The sequence below is a fragment of the Muntiacus reevesi genome, chromosome 2 (genome assembly GCF_963930625.1).
Source record: "Muntiacus reevesi chromosome 2, mMunRee1.1, whole genome shotgun sequence".
Classification (NCBI taxonomy): Eukaryota; Metazoa; Chordata; class Mammalia; order Artiodactyla; family Cervidae; genus Muntiacus; species Muntiacus reevesi.
Window position 1 is genome coordinate 42693789 of NC_089250.1, and position 25591 is coordinate 42719379.

The 25591-nt window shown below is 39.4% G+C and overlaps 1 protein-coding gene across 2 annotated transcripts; it reads right to left on the minus strand.

Moving 5' to 3' along the window:
• Window positions 1-1515: 1515 nt before the first annotated feature.
• LOC136157855 (prostaglandin F synthase 1) lies at window positions 1516-16881 on the minus strand. 2 transcript variants are annotated; one of them, XM_065919614.1, is made up of 9 exons: window positions 16749-16881; window positions 14455-14622; window positions 13503-13619; window positions 11997-12074; window positions 11461-11583; window positions 9062-9171; window positions 7970-8135; window positions 5670-5752; window positions 1522-3106 (listed from the first exon to the last, which is right to left on the minus strand). In XM_065919614.1, exons 1-9 carry the CDS (start codon window positions 16830-16832, stop codon window positions 3064-3066), a joined length of 972 nt encoding a protein of 323 aa, XP_065775686.1. In that variant the 5' UTR covers window positions 16833-16881; the 3' UTR covers window positions 1522-3063. The 2 variants fall into 2 exon arrangements, with proteins under 2 accessions (XP_065775687.1, XP_065775686.1); XM_065919615.1 differs by lacking the exon at window positions 14455-14622 and having other exon boundaries at window positions 1516-3106; window positions 16749-16864.
• Between the last annotated feature and the right edge of the window lie 8710 nt (window positions 16882-25591).

Sequence of the window (25591 nt, forward strand, 5' to 3'; positions counted from 1 at the left end):
AAGAACATTTATCTCAAAATTGGCTGAGTCCCCACAGAAATGCATTACCTCCATAACAGGAATGCATTACCTCCAGAGGCAGCTGACTTGCTGTCCCTTAAGTGTAACAGGAGACTCTTTCTGGACTTAGGTCTTCTGTTCTGTGTCCCACTTGTCCACAGAGATCACTGTTTGCCTTCATGTTTGCTCAGTAAAATCTTTTCTAACCATCTTATAAAAGTGCCCAACCCCCCAACTACCAGCAAGGCCTGTTTCCTCTCTGCTTTCTTTCCTTCATTTCACAGTGAAGAGTTATGAAGAATCTAAGATTTTAACCTGACCTGAAAGCCTACAAATCACCTTGCCTTGGTTTCATGGATGCTTATAGAAGATGGACTCTTTATCACCCACAACAAATGGACCCACAACAAATCCTGTAGCCAAAATAGGAGTATCATTTTCCAGCTTTGTTGAGACATAATTGATATATAACATTGTATAGGCTTAGGGTTTACAACCCCTAACAAAGGTCCGTCTAGTCTAAGCCAACAAAGGTCCGTCTAGACAAAGCTATGATTTCTCCAGTAGTCATGTATGGATGTGAGTGTTGGACCATAAAGAAGGCTGAGAGCCGAAGAACTGATGCTTTTGAACTCCAGTGTCGGAGAAGACTCTTGAGAGCCCCTTGACCAGCGAGGAGACGAAACTAGTCAATCCTAAAGGAAATCAGTCCTGAATATTCATTGGAAGGACTGACGCTGAAGGTGAAGTTCCATTACTTTGGCCAGCTGATGCAAAGAACTGACTCGTTGGAAAAGACCCTGATGCTGGGAAAGATTGAAGGCAGGAGGAGAGGAGGATGACAGAGGATGAAATGGTTGTATGGCATCACCGACTCGACGGATATAAGTTTGAGCAGGCTCTGGGAGTTGGTGATGGACAGGAAAGCATGGCATGCTTCAGTCCATGGGGTCACAAAGAGTTGGACACGACTGAGTGACTGAACTGAACTGAGGTTTTATAATGTAATAACTAGGTGTGCACATATATAGTGTGTTGTGCTAGTTCCTGGGTCCCCATTTCTAAAGTTGAAGTGAACGTCTCAGGTGATACCTGAATACTCAGTGAGTTGAGTGACAGGAGAAAAACCTTGTGTCTAGGGATCCTGGATCAATGACTGTAGGCACTCAGCATTCCTCCTTTTCTCGGGAGGGAGGTGTTTTCTTTACATTACATGGTAGCAAACATGCCCTATATGTCTCTGCAGGGTAAGGCTATTTGTTGTACAGATGAAAAGTTGTGTGGGATGAAGGGTAGTTAGTGCCTGATAGATGTACAGAAAAGTGAGAGAGTGACTAGAATTATCTCAACAGGCACTTACTAATTTCTAACAGCTAAATACTCCTGATTTCATTCATAGTCTCAGCCTCCTCTAGACTATCGACTCAAGAATTCATTTTAATTTGTCATTCATTTTATTGATAAAACAGTCTTACTAAAAATATTCAATAAACTTGTGCTGAATAAATCAATGAATGAATGGCTAAACATATAATAACTAATCAAAGTGTTTAGCATAAAAAAGAATGTATATATATACATACATATGTGAATATATATACACATCTGAATAGTTTTGCTGTACAGCAGAAATTAACACAACATTGTAAACCGACTATACCTCAATAAAAATGTTTTCAATAAAGAGCTAACAGTTTTTAAAAATTAAATAAATTGAAAAGATGCACTGTTTTATAACGTGTGTGCATACTCAGTCATTAAATCTTGTTCAACTTTTTGCCACCCCGTGGACTGTAGCCCATGATGATCTGTCCCTGGGATTTCCCAGGCAAAAATACTGGACTGAATTTGCATTTCCTTCTTCAGGGACTCTTCCCTATCCAGAGATCAAACCTGTGTCTCCTTCACTGACAGGTGGATTCTTTACCACTGAGCCACCTGAGAAGCATTATAAAAAGCTAAATATAATACTGTAACTTTTTAGTTTATTTTCTATTGAAGTATAGTTGAATGACAATGTTGATTCAATTGCTGATGTACACAAAAGTGACTCAGTTATACACATATATACATTTTTTTCATATTCTTTTCCATTATGTTTTACCATAGATAAATATTGTTCCCTGTGCTATACAGTAGGACTTTCTTGTTAATCCTTTCCATATATAATAGCTTGCACCGGCTAACTCCAGCCTCCTCATCCAACCCTCCGACAACCCCTTGACCCTTGGCAACCATCAGATAACACTTGATAGCTTACAAAAAACTTATGCTAAGTAAAACATAAGTATACAACCTGCATGTTGAAGATAATTTCTAATTATAAACAGAAACACACGTTTGTATAGGGGAGTCATGAAGGTATGAAATAAAATTTATATTTCATGGCAGAAATTTAAATATGAAAAATTCTTCTGTGCCCTTTGCACACCTCTCTCCTCACTGTGGGTTGTGGGTCTGCATTATACATATACCGGACCTCTTCCATCAATGTGAGGACCTGCTCAACCATAAAGAGTCACATTTCTCCCAGCATCACTAAGATAGCTCCTTAAAAGATAAATTTCTTCTCAATCTTATAAGGGGTCACATGACTCAACATGATGACACTTAGATGTGTATTATGTACACTGTCAATAATTTGTCTTTTCATGTAGAGCCCTCTGTCTCCAAAACTTTCATCCCTGTGCCTTGACTTTTAGAAGACAGAAGAGCTATCAGAGTTTTCTGGGTTATAGTTCTCAAATCTGGCTCAAATACAATGTTCTATTTCTTTCTTAGATTGATTCATTTTCAACAAAGTAAAATGCACCAAATTTATTAAATGGGTTAATCGGGTTATCTTTATTTTCTATCTTTTCCCCTTTATTTTTCAAATTATTTTGTTATCAGGAAAAACTAGTACCCATATTTGAAATCTTGATTAGTTCATAAAAGATTTTTAAAGAAAAACAAGCTTTCAAAAGTTCAGACACTTAAACATCTCCACCAAGTATAGAAATGCTCTTCACAGCACAAGAAGCAAGACGTTCAGGTAGAAGGCATGGTGGACACCTCACAGAGTCAATATTCTTCAGAAAATGGATAGTCAGGGTGACCAATAGCCCTGAAAGGGGAGGAGAATTGATTTATTAAATCTGTCTTGTTGTCATAGAGCGCATTACTCTGTTGATGCAGTCAGAATGGGCTCAAACTCGAAATCTACAAAACATTCCCTCCTTCTCCCCCAACAAGCACACACCAGGTGTCTGCTCCATGTGCGCACTGCACCTGCGTGTCCAATCCCAACATTCACGTGTAATAATTACTCCACGGTGACTTATATAATATATAATTGCATACAATTTATATGGGAGCACAAGACCTAGGGCTGACTGTGGAGGTCATTTCAGACACAGGTGGAACTTTCCACCCTAAGTGATGAGAATAATCACAGTTAAGGAATACCTTGCTCTTTTTCATATAAACATTCCATGAAAAAATGTTGAGCATACTCAAAATACAGGATGCCTCCACTGAGGAATTACTATTAAACTGAAGAAATACCACATACACCTAAATAATCATACCTATAAATTGTGATTACTATTTTCTTATTTTATATGACAACACATTATTTATTCAACAGTATTACTATTGTTATCTTTTCTTATGACCTGATTTATCTTTCTAACATGGTCCTTTTCAATTCAATTCATTAAAGAGTGCATTCAGAGCAATTCCATGTGCCAAAAGTTGTGCTCTTGACATAAACCCACAAGGAGGAGTAAGTCTAGGCACTCACACCATAGTGCAGGAGAAAACAGAGATGGACGAAACTGGAGCCCATTATACAGAGTGAAGTAAGCCAGAAAGATAAAGAACATTACAGCATACTAACACATATATACGGAATTTAGAAAGATGGTAACGATAACCCTATATGCAAAACAGAAAAAGAAACACAGAAGTACAGAACAGACTTTTGAACTCCGTGGGAGAAGGTGAGGGTGGGATGTTTCAAAAGAACAGCATGTATATTATCTATGGTGAATCAGATCACTAGCCCAGGTGGGATGCATGAGACGAGTGCTCGGGCCTGGTGCACTGGGAGGACCCAGAGGAGTCGGGTGGAGAGGGAGGTGGGAGGGGGGATCGGGATGGGGAATACGTGTAACTCAATGGCTGATTCGTGTCAATGTATGACAAAACCCACTGAAATGTTGTGAAGTAATTGGCCTCCAACTAATAAAATAAAATTAAAAAATAAATAAATAAAATAAAATAAAATTAAAAAAAAAAGTTTTTGAGAACAGAAAAGTAACTTTCATTTATCATTATGTCTTTTCTCAGAATCATGGTATACTTGTAAACACATGTATATGTACATATAAATATCTTCTTTAAGAGCAAGAAGGAGTTTTGAGATCTTTCATTTGAAACTAAATATTCATTTTATCACTAATTTGTATTTACTTCTCTCTAAAATGTTTTCCAATATCTCTCTGGTTGATTAGCCCTCTTTCTTCTCAATCCTGACATTCTCCTGCAGTAATTAGGCAGCTGGAATCCTAGGTTTGTGACTAAGTCAAAATCAAGGAGGTAGGGCTTCCCCAGGGAATGGACCCCTGTTGGAGAAAGGCAGCACTAGATTCAGTCTGGACTCAAGAAAGTAGAGACCTAGACGATCTTACCAGGGTGTGTCCTGCTAAGGACACAGCAGTCACTCTCTGGAGGGTCAGTTAAGCTCATGATCTACTTGCCATTCATTTGGTGACATTACAAGGATGAAGAAATGTGTTGTAACAGGGAGGAAAGGGATCGATTTGGATGAAATGGATGGTGTCTTGGTACCAGAAATGCCCATTAGGGAGAAAAACCATCAGACACTAGGAGGAGGGGGTGCAAGCAGGCCCACTGTGACTACTCAGCAATAATGCTTGTTGGCCTTCGTGGGTCCCTCCTCCAAAAAACATCAGCAGTACATTTCCAACTGTGTTAGGATAAACATGTGGACTCCTGGGTGGCTCACTGTTAAAGAATCCACTTGCCAATGCAGGAGATGCTGAAAATGTGGGTTTGATCCCCGAGTTGGGAAGATCTTATCCCCTAGATAAGAAAATGGCAACCCACTCCAGTATTCTTGCTGGAAAATCCCATGGACAGAGGAGCCTGGAGGGCTACAGTTCCTGGGCCAAAAGGAGTCAGACACAACTGCCCATACACATACCTTAGGATAAACATGAACGTAATCCAAGATGGATTCTTTATTACACAGTCCTTATTTATCATTGCCTCCTGATTTTACAACGATTTAAAGGTGAAATATTCATGTAGGTGCCTGGAAGAACAGTGGGCTGCAGGCACTGTGCTCTCGGTGTCTACTAGGTCGCTCAGCCCTGAAAGGAGGTACACCAGGCACGGATTACAGGCACAACGTTGTGAATTCACCGCAACGTCAAATTTGGGGATCTTACTTATGGGTTGTCCTGGGCCCCAATCACATTTCTGTTGGTGATAAATGGAGCCCTGGAGGAAACCTCTGGTCTGAGGTCTGCAGGAAGCCCCTGGTTTACTCCTATGCTGGAAATCAGGACATCCTCCCTAAAACTAAGTTTTAAGAAAGCTTATTCCTCTGCTGAGCTATATGCTAGAGAAAACTGTGTGTGTAACATATACAAGTTACTTACTGTTGAAAATCATAGTATCTTATATTACGATTGAGGCCATCGATTGCTTTCATATCCTCTGGAGTCAGTTCAAAGTCAAACACCTGGAAGAAAGGAAGAATCACATTAACCTCTCTCCCAAGGAGCTGGCCTCCCCCTGGGGACTGGAGGACTTCCGGCTAGATGAAGAAAGAAGAGGGGACAGGGAAGCCATGTCTGTCATCAGCTTCCGGGTGAACGAGCCTGGGACCCTCTGCTGAGTTCTCACCTCTCCTTCCTACACCTTCTTTTCTGTCCACCTTAAACAGATTATAGTGCATCAGTCTCTTGTCTTTCTAAGTGAATTATTTGAGACAGAAAATTAAAAAACACATATCTTCTTTCAAAAACAGAGGGGCAGTTGGACAATTCAGACAAAATACCTGCATTTCACCGTGCATTAAACTGTTTTTCTTCTTCCCAACACCCCCTAAATATGATATAACTTTGAACTTAATAAGGATTGTAAGGAGGATGCCTCCGTCCAAAAACCTACCCAATAATCCCATATTAAACTTATTCATTATCTATGAGTAAATCTAACCAAAAAGGATTACGTAAAGCATTTAAGGAGATAAGTTATGAAATCTGCTTAAAATATTAAAGCACACCTAAATAATTAGAAATTCATCTCATAACCATAGCATGGAAATCTCAATTTTGAAAAGAAATCAGTTTTCTCCAAAGCATCCTAGTGTTTCAATGCACCATGAACCTAAGACTTAAACATGCATTCTTTCCTGAGAGTTGGGAAAATGATAGTAAATTTACATCAAGGAACAGCTAGTGAAAAGTAGCAAATATCTCTTTAAGGAAGGAGAATATACCATTCAGAAAAGCAAGACTTATTTTCCACTATAATAAGTACAGAAAACTGAGTAGTTAAATAGAAGAGAGGTCAGAAATGTACTTATGGACACTTGATATACGACAGAGTTGACAACGAAAATCTGTAGAAAAATACGGACCTTTAGATTTCCATTTAAATATATATATGTACATATATATATATATTTATCTTTTCATGTCTTATTAGAAAATCAGTTCCAGCTATATTACAGAATCAAATTTTAAAGGAAACCGTTTTTCAGGGGACAATTTCCCTTCCCCTTGACTTGACCTGAGCTGTAACCTGAGTCCAGACATGAAGAGGGTTTTTCCCCACTCACTGACTGCGGATCATAGCACTGTGCTGAGATGAAGACTAGATTAGCTGACCACAGTCTAGGCAAACATATATGAAAAACTAGATGGAAAGGAGTGCAGGCTCCTGTGACAAGAGCCACATCCACCTGCTAAAGCAGAACTACCGAGGTGCTCTGCACTGAACTGCAAATGCACGAGAGAGCCCAGCCAAGAGGACAACAGCTGGGCTGAGTTCAGGCTGATCGTCAAACTATGGAAACAAGAGAAGCATCACTAATCTCTGTATTAAATCCTAAAACTGGGGAGAGTTTCCTTATAGCCATGGCTAAGAGTACAATAATGGTCTCCTACACACAAATCAAAGGACAACTCAGCAAAAATTGGCACAGCCTTGAATAGGAAATTTGCAACAACAAAAATTCATGGAGATTAAATGTATAAAAATGAAGCTACATTACTATTCAGGTAAATGTAAAATAAAATCATGATAATTTAGAGGTTCAAGAACACTGCTATAACTTGTGTGTCCCCCAGATTTACATGTTGGAAACCTCATCCCACTGTGATGGTGTTAGAAATGGGCCCTTAAATTAGGTTATGATGGTGGGGCCCTCATGAATGAGTTAAACAATATCATATTCATATAAGAGACTTAGGAGAGCTCTGCTGCCCCCTCCACCAAGTTAAGATACAAGGAGAAGCCTATGACCTGGAGGAGGACCCTCACCTGACCACATGGGCACCCTGATCTCGGATCTCCACCTCTAGAACTGTGAGACTACAAAGTTCAATTGTTTCTATGCCACACAATGTGGTGTCTGTTAGAGCAGCCTAAATGATCTATGAAAATCACATAACGCAATTTTGTCAACTGAGAACAAAGAAAATGAGATGTCATTTGCCCAAGGTGATAGAATAAATGGTTGATGTAATGCTGAAACAAAAATCTGTTTTCTGTCCAACCTGAACCCTCTCCAGCCATAACACTTCTCCTGTTGCCACACAACACATTCATGCATTGAGAAGAATAGGTAACTTGTCTTGACTCAAGAAAAGTCTTGAGAGATGGACAAAGAATGACCCTCGTGAAGGATATTCCCTAGGAGTCCTCTGCCCACAACCCCACTCATCATCACCTGCATGTTCTCCTTGATCCGCTTCTTGTTGAAACTCTTGGCCAGAACCACAACCCCACGTTGTATCTGGTAGCGAAGGGCAACCAGAGCTGGGGTTTGCTTGTGCTTTTTGGCAATGGCAGAGAGAACCAGGTCCTCCAAGAGAACAGGATTGTTTGAGTTCACCCTGGAAGGAAATTCAGAAATGCTGAGGAGCTGAGACTAAGTACTCAGTTTCTAAGGAGGCTTCTCAAACAGACCAAGTATGTTCACTCTAGACCGATGCTTCTCAAAGTGTGGTCCCTGAGCCAGCAGCATCAGCAGCACCTGGGATCTTTCTAGAAATGCAAACTCCATGGCTTAACTGCAGACAAACTGAATCAGGAACTCAACTGTGGCACCTGGCAGCCTGTGTTTACAAAGCTCTCCCAGGCATTTGATGCATGCTTCTGAGACCAGTAATGCCAATCTTGTGGAATTTTTTTTTTTCTGTTTTTACTTCTCAGTAGTTGTTTTTCTCTTATAATCACAGCTCTAAAGTAAGTACAAGGGCATGAAAAGAAAATGAGATGGAGAAGACCAGGAAAATTTTAAATTTTTGCTGTTCTCAAGTGTTGATAAAAATTGAGTTGTCCAAAAATGAGAACTATTCATTTCATTGTTGTTTGCATTATGCAATACTCCTACAAATAAATGTTTACTAAAATGATTCAATTTGTTATTTTTTGGTCATCATAGACCTGGGAGGTATTTAATATTATCCTGATTTTAGACATAAGGTAAGGGAAGCTTGAAAATTTTTCATTAGTAATGTGCTCATTAGTTAATAAATAAGTAAATCATGAGTTAAGTTTCTGTCTTAGTTCTCAACTATGGAATTATATATAAAATTCTTGCAGACTTGCATTTTAAAATTTTACAACAAGATACATGATATGTAAAAATTGGCTGGGTGATGGATGGGAAGACAAAAGAGAAGGGTTTCTCCCATCTCTCTTCTCTTCCCCTGCCAAATGAGAGTTATCTCCAGAGCACTGTTACATTATGATAAAGATAGTTCTTCAAAAACTGAGTTTTAGAGAATCTCTTTGTTGTTTTCAGTGATGTTCATACCATTCTGATAATAGTTGGGATCCCAGAGCAGCATAAGCAACTAGGACAATATCATGTGACTTGCAGAACTCTAACAGTTTGCTCTGGTTGAGGTAAGGGTGACATTCCACCTGTAGAATGGAAGATAGATGAGTGTCAGTTTATATGAAAAGAATATATTAATATTACAAAGATTATTGTGTCACATCAAATTACAACTTAAAACATCAACCTGAAGTCATGATATTTTTTAAAAAAAGAAATTTTATTGCTCTCTGTTGAAAAGATAAAAAGAAAAATAATGACATTCTTGAGAAAAAGCAACTCTAGGAACCAGATCTCGGTTGCTGGACACCACCAGGACACATGACTAATTCCAGATCTGGGACAGGAAAAGAGCTCTCAGAACTGTGGACATCAGACTGTGCCAGACAGCAAGAAATTGCACAAAGACTTATGGACAAATGACTGAAAGACAAAAAAAACTGGTGACATTTGGGTAGACTTAAGCATCAGAAGGAATCATGAGTGAAAACAAGTATAGCACAGAGTAAATAAAAATCCCTGAAGCCCTAGTGATAAGAGAGGTGGAAAGAACAAAAATATTTACCTCCAGGGCTGATGATTATTACAATAAATCCTTTCTCAGAAACTGACAATTAGTGACAAGGAGTTAAGTTTTACCCTGTCTTATAGGAATAAGTGTGGAGGCTTCCAGGTGGTGCTAGTTGTAAAGAACCCACCTGCCAATGTGAGAGATGCAGGTTTGATCCCTGGGTCAGGAAGATCCCCTGGAGGAGGGCATGGCAACCCACTCTAGTATTCTTGTTCCGTGAACAGAGGAGCCTGCAGGCTACAGTCCACAGGGTCGCAAAAAGCCAGACATGACTGAGCACATGCACATGCATTCTAATTAATGTCACAAAACAACGAGATACAGTGTATCTGTCAAAAGCTTGTCTAGATATTTTGGTAACAGAATGCTTCGGTGGTCATTCTAGGTGAAAAGACCTTGAGAAACGTGGCTCAGTGTGACATGGGAACCACATAAGATATAGGTCAACAAAGTGTTATAGATCTTTATTTATTAAATATATAATACATAATAAATACATAAAATTAAATATATTTATATTCCCTGTTGTAATCTTAACTCTTCTAATATCTGACATTTTTCATAATAAAAAATAAGGACAAAATTGATGTTAGAATCACATTAATATTTTAATTTATGAGATTAAAAAATATATAATTGATATATGTATATTTCTTGATTTTTATAAGCTACACTCAGCTTGCAAAGAATTCTGCTATAGGAGATTCTTTACCCTTGACTTCAAGTTGTACATTAAAGACATTATGGTACATTTGAAATAAGGCCATTTCACCAGGATAAAGATTACATGACATATATATCACATCTCAGTTATATATATAGATAGGTCCAACTTAGAATTAAACATTAGAGAGATGGTCACCAGGGGTTGGGAGGAAGGAGGAATCCAGATTTGTTAATCATGCGTGTGAAGTCTCAATTATACAAGATGAATAAATTCTAGATCTGCTGTACACCACTGTCTGTATAGTAAACAACACTGTATTGTACTGAATGCTTAAATATTTTTTCTGAGGTTAGATCTCATGGTTTGTCACCACAATAAAGTAAAAATAGAGTAAAAAAAGTAAGAGTGCTGAAACAGACATAGACAAGGTGTGCTTAGTCAGTTCATTTTATGATGGACATTGATGGGAGAACCAGTCCAAGACTGAGTAAATGATAAGATGTGCTCTAAGATAAGTAAATGCTCCTGAGTGAATATCTACAGATAGTATCACCATAAGCCTTTAACTTCATCCGTCTGACTTGACAGACCTTCATCACCTCCAGCAAACTTTTCTGTACTGTGCTCCATGATGAAGACCAATGAATGTAGAGACACCAAGAGTAAGTTTTCAGGCATCCTATGGACATAGACCCCACACAAACACTTAACACCTATCTCTGCTGATTTTTCCCTTTGTTATTTACTTCTCATTCCGTGTTTTCGTGGTCTTCCATCCTATACACAGTTCCCTCTGAGGCACTTTCCCATCTGATTAGTGATCAGCCTTTCAACTCAGGGAAAGACCTCCTCCCTCTAAGTTCTGGAGGACTAGTCTAACCCCCTTCCCCTCACATCCATTAGCTTCCCTCAAGTCCTACCACAACTTAGCAGGAAGTCCTCCACATAAGTTCCACCCAGATTTTATCAAAGATACTATTATGGATTCTATTCACACCATCCAGAGAGAGGCTCAGTTGTCTGGAATCTTCTGTACACAAAGGTCGGATGAATAGGAGGAGAGGACAGACAGATATCAGGCTCCAGTGCAAGGAGGAGGTTCTGAAGAGCAAGAGGGAGAGGAGCCGAGCTGCTCACCTGGTTGCAGACCGGCTTGTACTTGAGCCCCGGCTTGTTCAGGATTTTCTCCAGCTGCTTGTGGTTGAAGTTGGACACCCCGATGGACTTGGCCAGCCCTGCATCTTTACACTTCTCCAGGGCCTGGGAGGGAGGGGCGGTTACAGTCACTTGCAGTGAATGATAGATCAAGAATAAAAGTTGGAAAAAATCTGTAAAAAGTGTCTCATGTCAAGAATTAACATTGATTTTAAGAAAGAAAAAAGAAGAGGGTTATGACACAAGAAGAATTACCATCTCCTAGTTAGAAAAAACCCAGAGAAGACATATCAAAAGGAAGGAAAGAGATGCCTGTCTTCACTGCCCCATATTCTCTTCCACTGTTCTTCTCTGTGTACATTTCAGCAATGGTTCCTCCCCACAACCCCAGCATCCCAGCCCTTAAGTTCCTGAACTGCTGAGTCTGATGGTCCACAGCCCATTCTCACAGGTCGAAGAAATGAAAGAAGTTTCCCCCACCTAGCTCCTCATCTGGGTTTTCTTCTCCCCAGACTCACCTCCCACGTGTGACAGAGATCCACCGAGTCAAATATCAGTTTTCCACTTTCATCTTTTGGAACAAATTCATTCCCTGGCTGGAATAGAAGCAATCATTGCAGAGCTGTTACCAAATGATTTCTCCACATTTAGCTAGGCTGCCGAGCATGTCTAGACCAGGCACTAAACCTCTATAAGATAGGTAAAGCAATATTCGAGATACCAATAATAGAAAAGTGATTTGCAAATGGAGTTATGAGAAATGTCTTCAGGAGGCAGGATCCCACTAATCTCTTACACCTAACATATGTTTTAATGAATATAATTTTCATACATTGTAATGGGGACTCTCAGTGACATGTGAATTTTTGTCTGCTCCTCATACTTTGCTCTTGCAAAATGCCTCTCACGCTGGGAATGGGAGTAAATTACATGGCTTTATTTCCAGATTAAAGATTGCAAACTTGACCTGGGCTAGATAATCAGACTTCCTTTTCCCTCTGAGCATCTGATGCACTAGGACAGGCACATGAAACAGCAAGACTCTGTTTAGGTGGATACGGAATGTAGAAGATCCAGACATGCTCTCAAATTTCATGAGTATGAACCTTGAGTTGCCCCAAGGCTATATTTGCCACTAATGGAAAGTGTTCAGTGAAAATAAAGCAAAGCAAGAGTAACGACAGGATAAGAGATTTTTTAAAAGGGTTACATTACTGAAGAGTATTGCAAATCTTTATATCTATCCATGGCTGGGATGTGCCATCTTCATAGTCAAAGAGACTCTTCTGCATAGGATGGCTTGAGTAGACTTCTGTAACTTAAAATCAAGAGTTCTACGTAATACATTTATTTTGTTGTTGCTGTTGTTTTGTTTTTTGATACAGCCTGCTGGATCTTAGTTCCCAGAACTCCTTACCTCAACTTGACTTGCCTCAGCAGTGAAAGTATGGAATCCTAGCCACTGTACTGCCAGGAAATTCCCGTTGCAGTTCTTAATGGCTAAGTACAGTCTATAATCCTCATCGTGAAGTCAGGCAACAGTGTAGGGAATGTCTCTCAAGTCGCTCTAAAGGCTGAGAGGTTTAGACCCACCCAGAGGGAGCACCACCAAATCTGCTCCCCTTGAAAGAGTGAAAGGGGGAACAACTCAGACTGTGCAAGTGTGAGGCAGTGTCATTGCTCATCAATCTGTAGTAAACTGTGTTCATGAAATCCCCAAGAGATTCAGAAGTCATAATCAGGGAAGTGTGCTAACAATGTCCATTTATATTTTCTCAAGTTTTTGAGCAAAGCATATGAGATTATTATTGAATGCTTTTCTCTGGGAGGCATGTGACAGAATTAAATATTCAAGGAAGCTCAGTAAAAAGGTTATCAGAAATGATTATTTGGGGGATTCTACTCTAGTGCAATCATCTCTTCAACCTACTAAGAAAATCTTAAGTCAACCATCCATCCAAGTTTATAAGCACTCTGAGGCAAGAAAAAAAAAATTTGATTGAATACAAAAGCAGATTGCTAACCTTCAGGGACACTGGAGAATGAATAATATAGAGATCAACATAGTCCAGTTGAAGATTTTTCAGTGACTTTTCCAAGGCTGGTTGGACCAATTCTGGTCGAAGGGAAGTGCACCAAAGCTGCAGAGGTTAAACAAAGTAAGGTGCGTGAAATGAGTGCTGTAGCTAATTTTGTTTGTCTCATTTCACTTAATAATTAGACATTTCTTATTGATTCAAAATGGATGACCACTAAAAAATGGCCCCCTTTCTTCTAGAGTTCAATTTTAAGTCTAACCTACCCATGTAAACTTCATTATTTGAATTTATCATCACTCCACTATTCACAAAAGAATGAAATGAATCAAAATATAAATAACCTTATCAAATAACTACCAAGCCCATCATCTGAATTATGTTTGAAAGATATTCAGAAGACAGCCTAATTTGATCAAATACTCAATCTTCTCAGAATTAATTAGTATTATATAACCTAGGGGAAGGTGCTTTGAACATATTAACATGTGCAGAACTTAATTCTACACACTTTGACTAGATCTTGTGTAATATACAAAGTGAAGCCCTAATGCTCTCTTACTGATGGAGCTGAGATCTGAGATTCAGAATGTGAAGAAATTTGAGAAAGTCTCCCAGATGATAAGGAAACGATAATCTAATCGTACATCTTTCTGTTTGACTCATTAGCCCATACTAAATCACACCACTCTGGTAGGTTCAGAGAAGTAAAGTGACTTTAAATTAAAATTGAAATTTGAACACAGCAATGATGAAATAGTTATAATCACTCTCTCTTTTAGGAGGGGGAGGAGAAGAGGATTCTAGATTTAAGATGTAAATATGTGCAAAAAAAAAGCTGTATCAATAAACAACATTCACCTAACTACTGATCCTATTACCCGTCACCTTCACACAATCACTTGTACATACGTACACACACACACACCACACACAGCACCTTTGAAGTGTAGAATATGTCTTCTCTCTTCACAGTGCCATCTGCAATCTTGCTTCGAATGGCCTGGCCAACCTGCTCTTCATTTTGATACAAATGAGCACTGTCTACATGGTGGAACCCAATCTCTATAGCAAATTTGGTGGCCTCCAGAGCTTCACTCTTAGGAACCTACATGAATAACAAAGGTAGAAGTTGAATATCCACATGATTAAGAGATTGCTAAGGCATGAGACTGATCATCTCAAGAACCAACATTTCCTCATGCATTTGGTTCATTCTGCAAGTGTGTGGTGATGAACCCACGACAGTTTATCTGAATGTTCCTGGTCAGTGTTTAAATGGACACCCAGGAACCCTTCAACCCCAAGTGACCAGTGGTTGATCTCAGTTATAAGACAGAGGACCCAAGACCACCTCCAGGTTCAGTCATTTGCTGATACAATCCAAAGGACTCGAAATCAAGTTGTAGTCATGTATACAACTTACACTGTGAGATGTCTGGGGCAAAATCAAGTAAAGTATGAGGGCATGGTAAAAGCATCAAAGGGCTTCTCTTGTGGCTCAGCTGGCAAAGATCTGCCTGCAACGCAGGAGACATGGGTTTGATCCCTGGGTTGGTAAGATCTCCTGGAGAAGGGGAACGCTACCCACTCCAGTATTCTGGCCTAGAGAATTCCATGGACTGTACAGTGCATAGGGTCACAAAGAGTCGAACACAACTGAGAGACTTTCACTTCAATTCACTTCAAAAGCGTCAAGAAACCAGGTGAAAGCTTTTGAGACCTCTGTCTACAAGTGAAGCCACACAGAATACATCTAAAACTATCTATTCAAGCTGTAAAAAGTGATGTTCTCATATAATTATACATTGCAAATGATTACCACAATTAAGCTACCAGAAGATCCATGACCCCACATACGTTGCTTTTGTGTGTGGTGAGAACATTTAAGATTTATGCTCTTAGCAAATCTCAAAAAGAATCTATTATTATTAACTAGAGTCACCATGCTGTATATCCGGTCTCCAGCCTTATGTATCTTATAAGTGAAGGTCTGTACCATTGACAAACATCTTTCCATTCTTGAGAGCCTTGTCCTTAGTTTCTGAGCACTATGTCTCTATGCTTCTATGAGTCAATTTGTTTAGATTCCACCTATAAAAATATCATGAAATATTTGTTCTCTATGCCTGGATTATTTCATTTAATGTTCTCCAGGTTCATCTGTGTGGTTGAAAATGGTGAGATTGACTTTCCTTTTAAGGCTGAATAATATTGTATTTATGTTTCTATAATTCAGAATCTTTTATTTTCAAGAAGGTAGATGTTTGGTCTAACTTTCCTCTGTTGGATCTCAGTCCTGGTTTTCCTTAAGATCACTTGCCTTGTGGGATGTACTAAGAAATGAACAAATGAGCTTCAGTAATGACCTGGGCCCTTCCCTCTCCTCATCACACTTTGCACTACAAGTAAACAAGCCCTGTATTTTGTCTGCAAAATGTCTCTGAATATTGTCTTCTGTTTTAGAAATTAGAAAAGTGATACTCAAAGTTTCAGGACCAGTCCCTTGTCACAACTACATACTCTAAAGACAAGATGGACAGCAAACTCTCTGGTGTCAGGTCTAGAGATGTGTTCACTAACACCTCTCAGGCCTGAGTATTGCAGACTATAATGAAAAGACACTGAAAATCCCAAGAATTCAAAGTTGGATGTAAGATAGTAGCTTATCCCCTCAAATGATACTAAAGCTTCCATTAGGAGACATTTCCAAGCAGGAACAGAAGTACAAGGCAAAACACAGCTAGTGTATCTTTCCTGAAATGGAGCAGGCACCCCGCAGTAGAAAAGCAATTCTTCCCATTAGTTTTCTGTCACCTCCTTTTCAGGAAATTTTACCTCAATAGTTCTCTGGGTCATGTCTTTTTGGAAAGAGGGAAGAGTTCTGGAATTAATGAAATATATAGAGAAACCTGGCCATTGCAATCTCCCTCAAAGCAAAGTAGCTGACAGTCAGTGTTCTCGAGAGCCGAATCTCACATTTTCTGCTAAGCTGGGAAAGAGATGGAAATTGGAGGGGGACTCAGAGTAATTTGCAGGTGATCACAGCCTCAGACCCTGATGCAGAGTGGAGCCTGGATCTTCTCTCCTGGTTAGTGGAACCATGTGATCCTCCCAGGGTCACACAGGAACTCATCGCTTGACAACCCAAGTCCCTTTCCACTCATGTCACATCCACTATTTATGGATGTGACATAAAACTATTATATCTCAACCCCAAAACACTACTCTTACCTCCTCAGGTGCATAGGTTCCAAATCCCAGGACAGGAATGAAATGGCCATCATTAAGCTTCACCCTCTGGCTTTTGGGATCCATTGCTTGTTGCTCCTCTGAGTAAGCAGGCTCTGATTTTTCTCTTCTGCCTTCAGAGGTTATAAATAACAGGAAGTGAACATGCCAGCTGCACTGTCCAGTGTTTGCAGATACATTGTAGGAGGAGGAGCATGATTAAGCCAATAGCTTTGCAGGTAGAAGAAGACTGAAGTCAGTTAACTTGCTTGATTGTTTTTATCACTATAACCTCAAGTATCATATAATGATGAGATGGGCTAACAATTATCGACCATATGTTACATGGAAACTTCCACATAACAGTCATTTCATTTTTCTGATTATGCAGCCCAATCTTGATTCAACATCAACAGAAACAATTATCTTACAGCATTAAGACCCACACATATACAAATCACACAGTTTAAAACTGTTTCATATTAATAAGCATGTTTCAAAATGTAATCCCTTAATAGAGAATCAAAACATCAAATGAGGAGAAATTTGCCTTTTTATATTTCCTAACAGCAAGTTATTTTTCTTTACAGACCTGAGAAGGGTGAAACCCTGAAAAGGATACTAAAAGCAGGCATTTTGGCAAAGTGCTTACTGACGTGTGCTGTGCTTAGTTGCTAAGTCATCTCTGACTCTTTGCCACCCCATGGACTGTAGTTTGCCAGGCTCCTCTGTCCATGGGATTCTCCAGGCAAGAATACCAGAGTGGGTTGCCATTCTCTTCTCCAGAGGATCTTCCTGACCCAGGGATCAAACCAGGGTCTCCTGTGTTGCAGGTAGATTCTCTACTGTCTGAGTTACAAGGAAGTCCCCTGCAGGGAAGGCTATGTATTATAGGTATATTTACATATGGGGCCAGGGACAAAGGAGTAAGGGTGGAGACATAGACTAGACCATGTATAAGTAAAACCCTGAGTAGAACTAGGGTGTGGTTTTGGGGATAGTAAGGCATTCAAAAACAGTCACAAATTCAGGAGAATCAGAAAGCTACCCATGGGCCAGGCAAGATGTTAACTCAGGAATGAACTGAATTGCTCTTAATTTTCCTGTTGAGCTGATCCCAGGACTAGGAGCATGGGAAACCAGCTAGCTAAGTTCAGTCAGGACAAAGAATCAATCTCCCAAGAGCAAATATTTGCCCCGTGTTTCAAGTAGCAATATGAACACAAAGAGACACACAAGAACATTCACACTCTGCATAGAAGAAAGGAAGGAAAGGAAGGAAGAAGGGAGGAATAAAAATAGAAAGGGAGAAAGAAACAAAGAAAAGAAACCATCATCCAAGAAAGGAAGAAAATAAATCAGCACTGACTCTTCCTGAACAACCACAGAAGCCACACTCAGTGCACAGTGAGTGTCACACACTGTCCTGGGGAGGAGCTCCAGGTGGGCAAGAGAACGCTGAGCTCAGCTCCCCCTGGAGCTGAGGAAGAGGGGCTCAGAGGTCCTCCCTGGAGAAACCCATGAACACCACGCACTAGGCACCGCAGCTCTGGGATGACCTCAGGAGGTCACGGCCCCGCAGCTCTTGTGAACCCAGGGGGACCTGCAGGAGGCCCAGGAGCCTGATGCCTCTCCTGAGCCATGCACCCACTCCTGCTCCTGGAACAGGCTGAGAGGGCAGCAGAACTCTTCCAAGCACTTGGCCGGCTTACTGTGGCCCCCTGGCCCACAAATGCCCCCTCAGTGCCACTGGATCCAGTTCACCAGGGCAAGGGGCCACCCATACTGGGCAGAGTGGGCAGTGGGGGGTTACAAAGCTGGCTCACACCAGCAGGACATCTGGATGCGGCAGTACGGCCATTAGAGAGGGGCCCAAGGAGCAGGATCTGGGGCTCTGACGGTGTGCCAGTTCTGCACCACAGGCAGGGCTGCCCACACCAGGGGCTGCTTCAGCACACCTCCCTCCATCTCTGCCACCCTCCGGGGCAAAGGTGCCAGAGTGGGGGAGGAGGATGCACACTTACAAGGTGGAACCAAGTTAAGGCCATAGTCAGGGCTTCTGCTTCAGCGCCTTTGGACACGCCTGGTCCAGTAGGGTGTGGACAGCCACAGAGCACAAGAAAAGCCTCTGCTCACACTTGGCCCTGGATCTAGCCTCCCTCTCAACCTGCCACCAAGCTACCAGCTGCCAGTACACCCTAGGGAAGGCATGACCTTGGCCCACTTCTGCTCCAACTCTGTCCCAAAACCTCCAGTCACACAAACTGCACAGGAACATGTCCACACAAGGACACCCCTGCAAGACTGGTATAGATAACTTTTTCTTCTAACTTCATACAGTTGGAGGAAGTCAAGCAAATTGAAAAGACAGAGGAATTGTTCAAGTTAAAGAATAAGAAAAAAAAATGTCCTGCAAAAACAGCTAATAAGACAGGTAAGTCACCAAAATAATTTACCATATTTCAAAGAATTAGTAATAAGAATTCTAACTTCACATGGGAAAAGAATAGATGAATGCAATGAAGAGTGTTAAGAAGTAACTAGAAAATATTAAAAACAATAACCAGTCAGAACTGAAGATTATGATAGCTCAGAGAGAAAAACACACTAGGAGGAAATAATAGCAGGCTAGGTGATACAGATTTCAGAAGTGATCTGAAAGATACCATTATTTAAATCATGCAATAAAAACAGCAAAAAGAAAAGCAAAATATAAGAGGAGAATGGTTTAATGGGAGGGAGGCTCCAAAGGGAGGGGAACTATGTATACAAGTGGCTGATTCATTTTGTTGTACAGCAGAAACTAACACACCCTTGTAAAGCAATTATCCTCCAATTAAAAAAAAAAGAGAACCGTTTAAAGGACCACAGGGACAGCATCAGGTATACTAACATCCATATTCTTGGAGACCCAGAAGGAGGAGAGAGAGAAAGGGACAGATAAGACATTTGATGAAATTATGACCCCAAATAATCAGAACCCAAAGAAGGGAAATGTAATCCAGGTGCAGAAGCACAGACTCTCAAATAACATAAAACCAAAGCTGCCCACATCAAGATATATCACAGTCAAAATGACAAAAGTTACCGATAAAAGAATTCTCAAGGCAGCAAGAGAAAAACAACATGTCACAGACAAATAAAACCACATCAGATTATTGGCTGATTTTCCTGCAGAAACTATGTAGGCAGAAGACTATGCCATGATCTTTCTGAAGTATCAAAAGGAAAAAATTAAATGCAAGATAACCTAGAAGATTATCATTCAGAATTGAAGGAGACCTAAAAAGCTTCTCAGACAAGCAAAAACTAAAAGAATTCATCAATAATAAAATAATCAGAAAAGAAATGTTAAAGGATCTTCTCTAAGTGGAAAAAAAGATGCCACCAAGAGGTAAGAGTTTATAGGAAAGGAAGAGCATGACATCAAGAACACAAAATGTGTGAGAGGAGAGTGAAAAATGCAGATCCTTTAGAATGTGTTTGAACCTAAATGGTTATCAAATTAAAATGAGGACATACAGCTTGAATTTAACATATATGGACCCTACAGTAATCACCAGACAATATTTTACAGTCAATTCACAAAAATGAAAGAGCAAGGAACACAAGCAAACAACTAAAGAAAATCGTTAAACCACAAGTTGCTGTTGTTCAGTTGCTCAGTTACGTCTGACTCTGTGGCACCATGGACTGGAGCGTGCCAGGCTTCCTTGACCTTCACCATCTCCTGGAGTTTGCTCAAACTCAAGTGATGTCACCCAGCCGCCTCATCCTCTGTCAGCCCCTTCTCCTCCCTCCTTCAATCTTTCCCAGCATCAGGGTCCTTTCCAATGAGTTGGCTCTTCACATCAAGTGGCCAAACTATTGGAGCTTCAGCTTCAGCATCAGTCCTTCAAAAGAATAGTCAGGGTTGATTTCCTTTAGGATTGGCTGCTTTGATCTACTTGCAGTCCAAGGGACTCTCAAGAGCCTTCTCCATCTCCACAGTTGGAAAGCATCAGTTGAGGGCTCAGGGTTCTTTGTGATCCAACTCTCACATCTGTACTTGACTACTGGAAAAACCATAGCTTTGACTATATGGATGGACTTTTTCTGATAAAGTGATGTCTCTGCTTTTTAATCCACTGCCTAGTTTTTTTAATTTTTCTTCCAAGGAACAAGTGTCTTTTGATTTTTTGACTACAGTCATTCTCCACAGTGATTTTGGAGCCCAAGAAAAATCCAAGTGATTTTTGTCACTATTTTCATTTCTCCCCATCTATTTGCCATGAACTGATGGGACTGGATGCCATAAGCTGTTTTTGAATGTTGGGTTTTAAGCCAGATTTTTCTTTCTCCTCTTTTACCTTCATCAAGAGGCCAGGCAAAGGAGAATAAAAGAACAACACAAAACTAGAGGAAAGAAAACATAAAACAAGTAACAAAATGGCAATTAGTACAATCCTATCAAAAATTACCTTAAAAGTCAATGTAATTAACTATCAGGTCAAAAGATAGATTGGCTGATTGATTGAATAATAATAATAAAACACAAGTCCATTTATATGCTGCTTACAAGAGATTCACTGCAGAGCTATGTGCCTTTAGATACAGAGACTGTCAGCAAAGGGATGAGAAAGATATTTCATGAAAATGAAAATGATGAGACAGTGAGGGGTGGAAATACTCATATCAGACCTAATAAACTCTAAAATGCAGTCTATAACAAAGGACACAGAAGAGCATTATAGAGTGTTGAAGGGGTCAATACAGAAAGAGAATATACCATTGGTTAACATATATGCACCAGTATGTTGAGGAGTATAATTGATGCTATTGCTCCATCGGCATGGCATTTTGCATCAAGTGTGTCTGTGATTAAAATCACTTTTATTTTTACCTCTACTCCTTCACAGACCTCAGCCTTGAGCAGTTTTCCATGCTTTGGAAAGGACAGTGGATATTGTTTTAATTAATTTCTGAAAACCATGAGATTACAGACTATTTTTTGACCTTATTTTCTGCAGTGCATACAGTTTCTGTGGCAAATAAATGCTGAGGTACAGAAAATGCCTTGCCTTTTTATTGTTACATACATGTGACAGTAAATCTGGTGTTTGCTGGATGGTGAGTAATGAATGAGCTGTCTTTCATGAATCCACCAGACCTATTGTGTACATTAGATGTGTCATGTATCACAAGGTCAGAGTATGTTCTTCAGTACAATTTCCATGAAAGATCATGTTTGAAACAGCCACAAAGATATCAATTCCAAGCAAAATGTAAAACTGTGATTCCTTCCCACTCATCTGAATTTGTGGGTAGAAATCGTGAACACTGTAGTGAGAAAACTTTTCTAGTTACCAGATCAAGAACAATAGACGTGCTTGACCTTACTGTGTTTTCAGTGAAGATGGATTGGGTGAACACCCAGCAGATATTGAAATACACATTACCTAAAAAGAGCTCCTTGAATGCTTGTTTGAGAATCTGAGCATTTCTTATACATTATTATCTACTCCTTCTATAAAAAGATGATGTTTATTGATGTAGCACTTAATTCCTGTTGTGATCTGATCACTCTTACCCTCTGATTGTGACAGGACTTCAAGTTCCCTCAAACTCTGAGATCTGATAAGTGCAAGAATATAAAGATGAAGAACAGGTGGTGATTCTGAGACATGGAGGGATGGGAACAGAAGCAGGAACTGGGGAACGTGACCAAAGCACCTGGGCCACTGTTACTTGGAGCTTACCATCATCCTGTTCATGGTTTGGGATGCATTTGTAGAAAACTGAAGTCAAAGAGAAATGGAAGTTGGTACTGGAGGGTGTGGAGAGAATACACGACAGTGTTTTGTGTGATATTTGTGGAAGAATGTGTTTCCTTTCCTATGTGTTGGCTGTTCACACAGAGACTGTGACAGTTTCTACCATGCTCATGTCTGCTGGTTGGGAAACCCTAGGACTAGTTCAAAGTATAAATCCAAATGCTCTTAGAAAATGATTTGAATTCAGTAGGGAAGAGAAATGGTGGTAGCCAAGACAACTCAGAAAGAGTGAGGAAATAAAAACACTTTACATTTTGCATCACTAGGCAGGGATAATCAAAAGTTTAATTATGGACATATTAAGGATTAAAAAGTAAAGATCACCAAGAGACCTTGGTGAACCAAGCAAATTGAAATAAGGTTTTTAGGGTGTTTCCAGGAATTTCCGCGCTATTCAGATTTATCAGAAATACGATTTGCAAGTTTTTTCCCTTTCTGTGGATTGTCTTTTCAGTCTCTTGATAGTTTCTCTGATACAAAAGTATTCTGAATTTTGACAAAATTTATTTATCTGTCTTTTGCCTGTGCTTATTATGAAACATTAAATCTAATGTCCTGAAGCCTTCCCTCTAGCTTTTCTCATAAGACTTTCATATTTGTGTCTGGTATGCTTAGGTCTTTGATGCATTTTGGTGTGTGTGTGTGTGTGTGTCTGTGTGTGTGTGTGTGTGTGAGTGTGATGAAAGTTAATGGGTAGCTTCTTTATTTTGAATACAGATATGAAGTTTATTCAGCACTGTTTGTTAAAAAGACTGACTTTTCCCCGTAAATGGTCTTTGCAACCTTGTCAATTATCATATATTATGTTTGTGCTTATTTCTGTATGAGTTCTATTTCATTAGTCTTTATATCTGTCTTTATACCATTACCCACAGTTGTGATTATAGTAGCTTTGTAGTTAATTATGAAAGCGCAAATTGTGAGAAACCAAATTCTGTTCTGTGTTGTTTCTTTACTTTCTACTTTCCAAGATTTATTTCTTCCTTTTCAAAATTGTTTTGTCAATTCAGGGTCCTTTGTAATTCCAGATGCATTTTAGGGTTAGTTCTTCTACTTTACCTTCCTCCAAATATTGTTAGCATATATAAAGTTCAGTTGAAAGTGCAGATTGCTTTGATTAGTTTTGTCATCTTAATATTAAGTCTTTCATTCATGAAACATGGTTGCTGTTCCATATATTTTTGTCTTTACTTCCTTCAAACAAATTTTATATTGCTAATTATTCATTTCTTTTGCTTTTTTGGTTATTTCCAAATGCATAATTTTTTCATGTTTTTTTTTTTCCAGTGGAATTGCTTTACAGTTTTTCTTTTAAGATTTACATACAAATTTACGTTCTTAGTGTACAGAAATGTAACTGACTTTTCTGTTTTGATATTGCATCCTACACCTCTGCTAAAATTATTTATTAGCTGTAACAGTTTTTTGTTTTATTTTTATGGTTTCCTACATAAATGATCATGTCATCTCAGAACAGAGATAATTTCATTACTTTTGAATGCATATTATTTTTTGTTTCTTTTATCACTATAGCTGAAACTGATGATTGTATGTTTGCCATGAGTGGTAAAAACTGGTGAAACTTTTACATTACTGATTTTAACCAGAAATGCTTTCAGTCTTTTATCACTGAATCTGATATGAGTTGTGGTTTTTCATGTATAGGCTTCATTTTTTTAAATTAATTAATTAATTAATTTTACCTTACAACATTGTATTGGTTCTGCCATACATTGACTTGAATCTGTCATGAGTATACATGTGTTCCCCATCCTAAACCCCCCTCCCAGCTCCCTCCCCATCCCATCCCTCTGGGTCATCCCAGTGCACCAGCCCCGAGTACCCTGTCTCATGCATGAAATCTGGACTGGCTATTTGTTTCACATATGATAGCTTGCATGTTTCAATGCCATTCTCCCATATCATCCCTCCCTCACCCTCTCCCACAGAGTCCAAAAGACTGTTCAATACTTCTGTGTCTCTCTTGCTGTCTCGTATACAGGGTTATCATTATCATCTTTCTAAATTCCGTATGTATGTGTTAGTATACTATATTGATGTTTTTCTTTCTGGCTTGTTTTACTCTGTATAGTAGAATCCAGTTTTATCCACCTCATTAAAACTGATTCAAATGTATTCTTTTTAATGCTTGAGTAATATTCCATTGTGTATATGTACCACAGCTTCCTTATCCATTCGTCTGCGGATGGACATCTAGATTGTTTCCATGTCCTGGCTATTATAAACAGTGTTGCGATGAACATTGGGGTACACGTGTCTCTTTCAATTCTGGTTTCCTCAGTGTGTATGCCCAGCGGTGGGATTGCTGGGTCATATGGCAGTTCTATTTCCAGTTTTTTAAGGAATCTCCACACTGTTCTCCATAGAGGCTGTACTAGATTGCATTCCCACGAGCAATGTAAGAGGGTTCCCTTTTCTCCACACCCTCTCCAGCATTTATTGCTTGTAGACTTTTGGATAGCAGCCATTCTGACTGGCATGTAATGGAATCTCATTGTGGTTTTGATTTGCATTTCTCTGATAATAAGTGATGTTGAGCATCTTTTCATGTGTTTGTTAGCCATCTGTATGTCTTCTTTGGAGAAATGTCTGTTTAGCTTTTTGGCCCACTTTTTGATTGGGTCCTTTATTTTTCTGGAATTGAGCTGCAAGTGTTGCTTGTATATTTTTGAGATTAATTCTTTGCTTTTGCTTCATTTGCTATTATTTTATCCCATTCTGAAGGCAGTCTCTTCACCTTGCTTATAGTTTCTTTTGTTGTGCAAAAGCTTTTAAGTTTACTTAGGTCCCATTTGTTTATTTTTGCTTTTATTTCCAATATTCTGGGAGGTGGGTCATAGAGGATTCTGCTGTGGTTTATGTCAGAGAGTGTTTTGCCTATGTTCTCCACTAGGAGTTTTATAGTTTCTGGTCTTACATTTAAATCTTTAATCCATTTTAAGTTTATTTTTGTGTATGGTGTTAGAAAGTGTTCTAGTTTCATTCTTTTACAAATGGTTGACCAATTTTCCC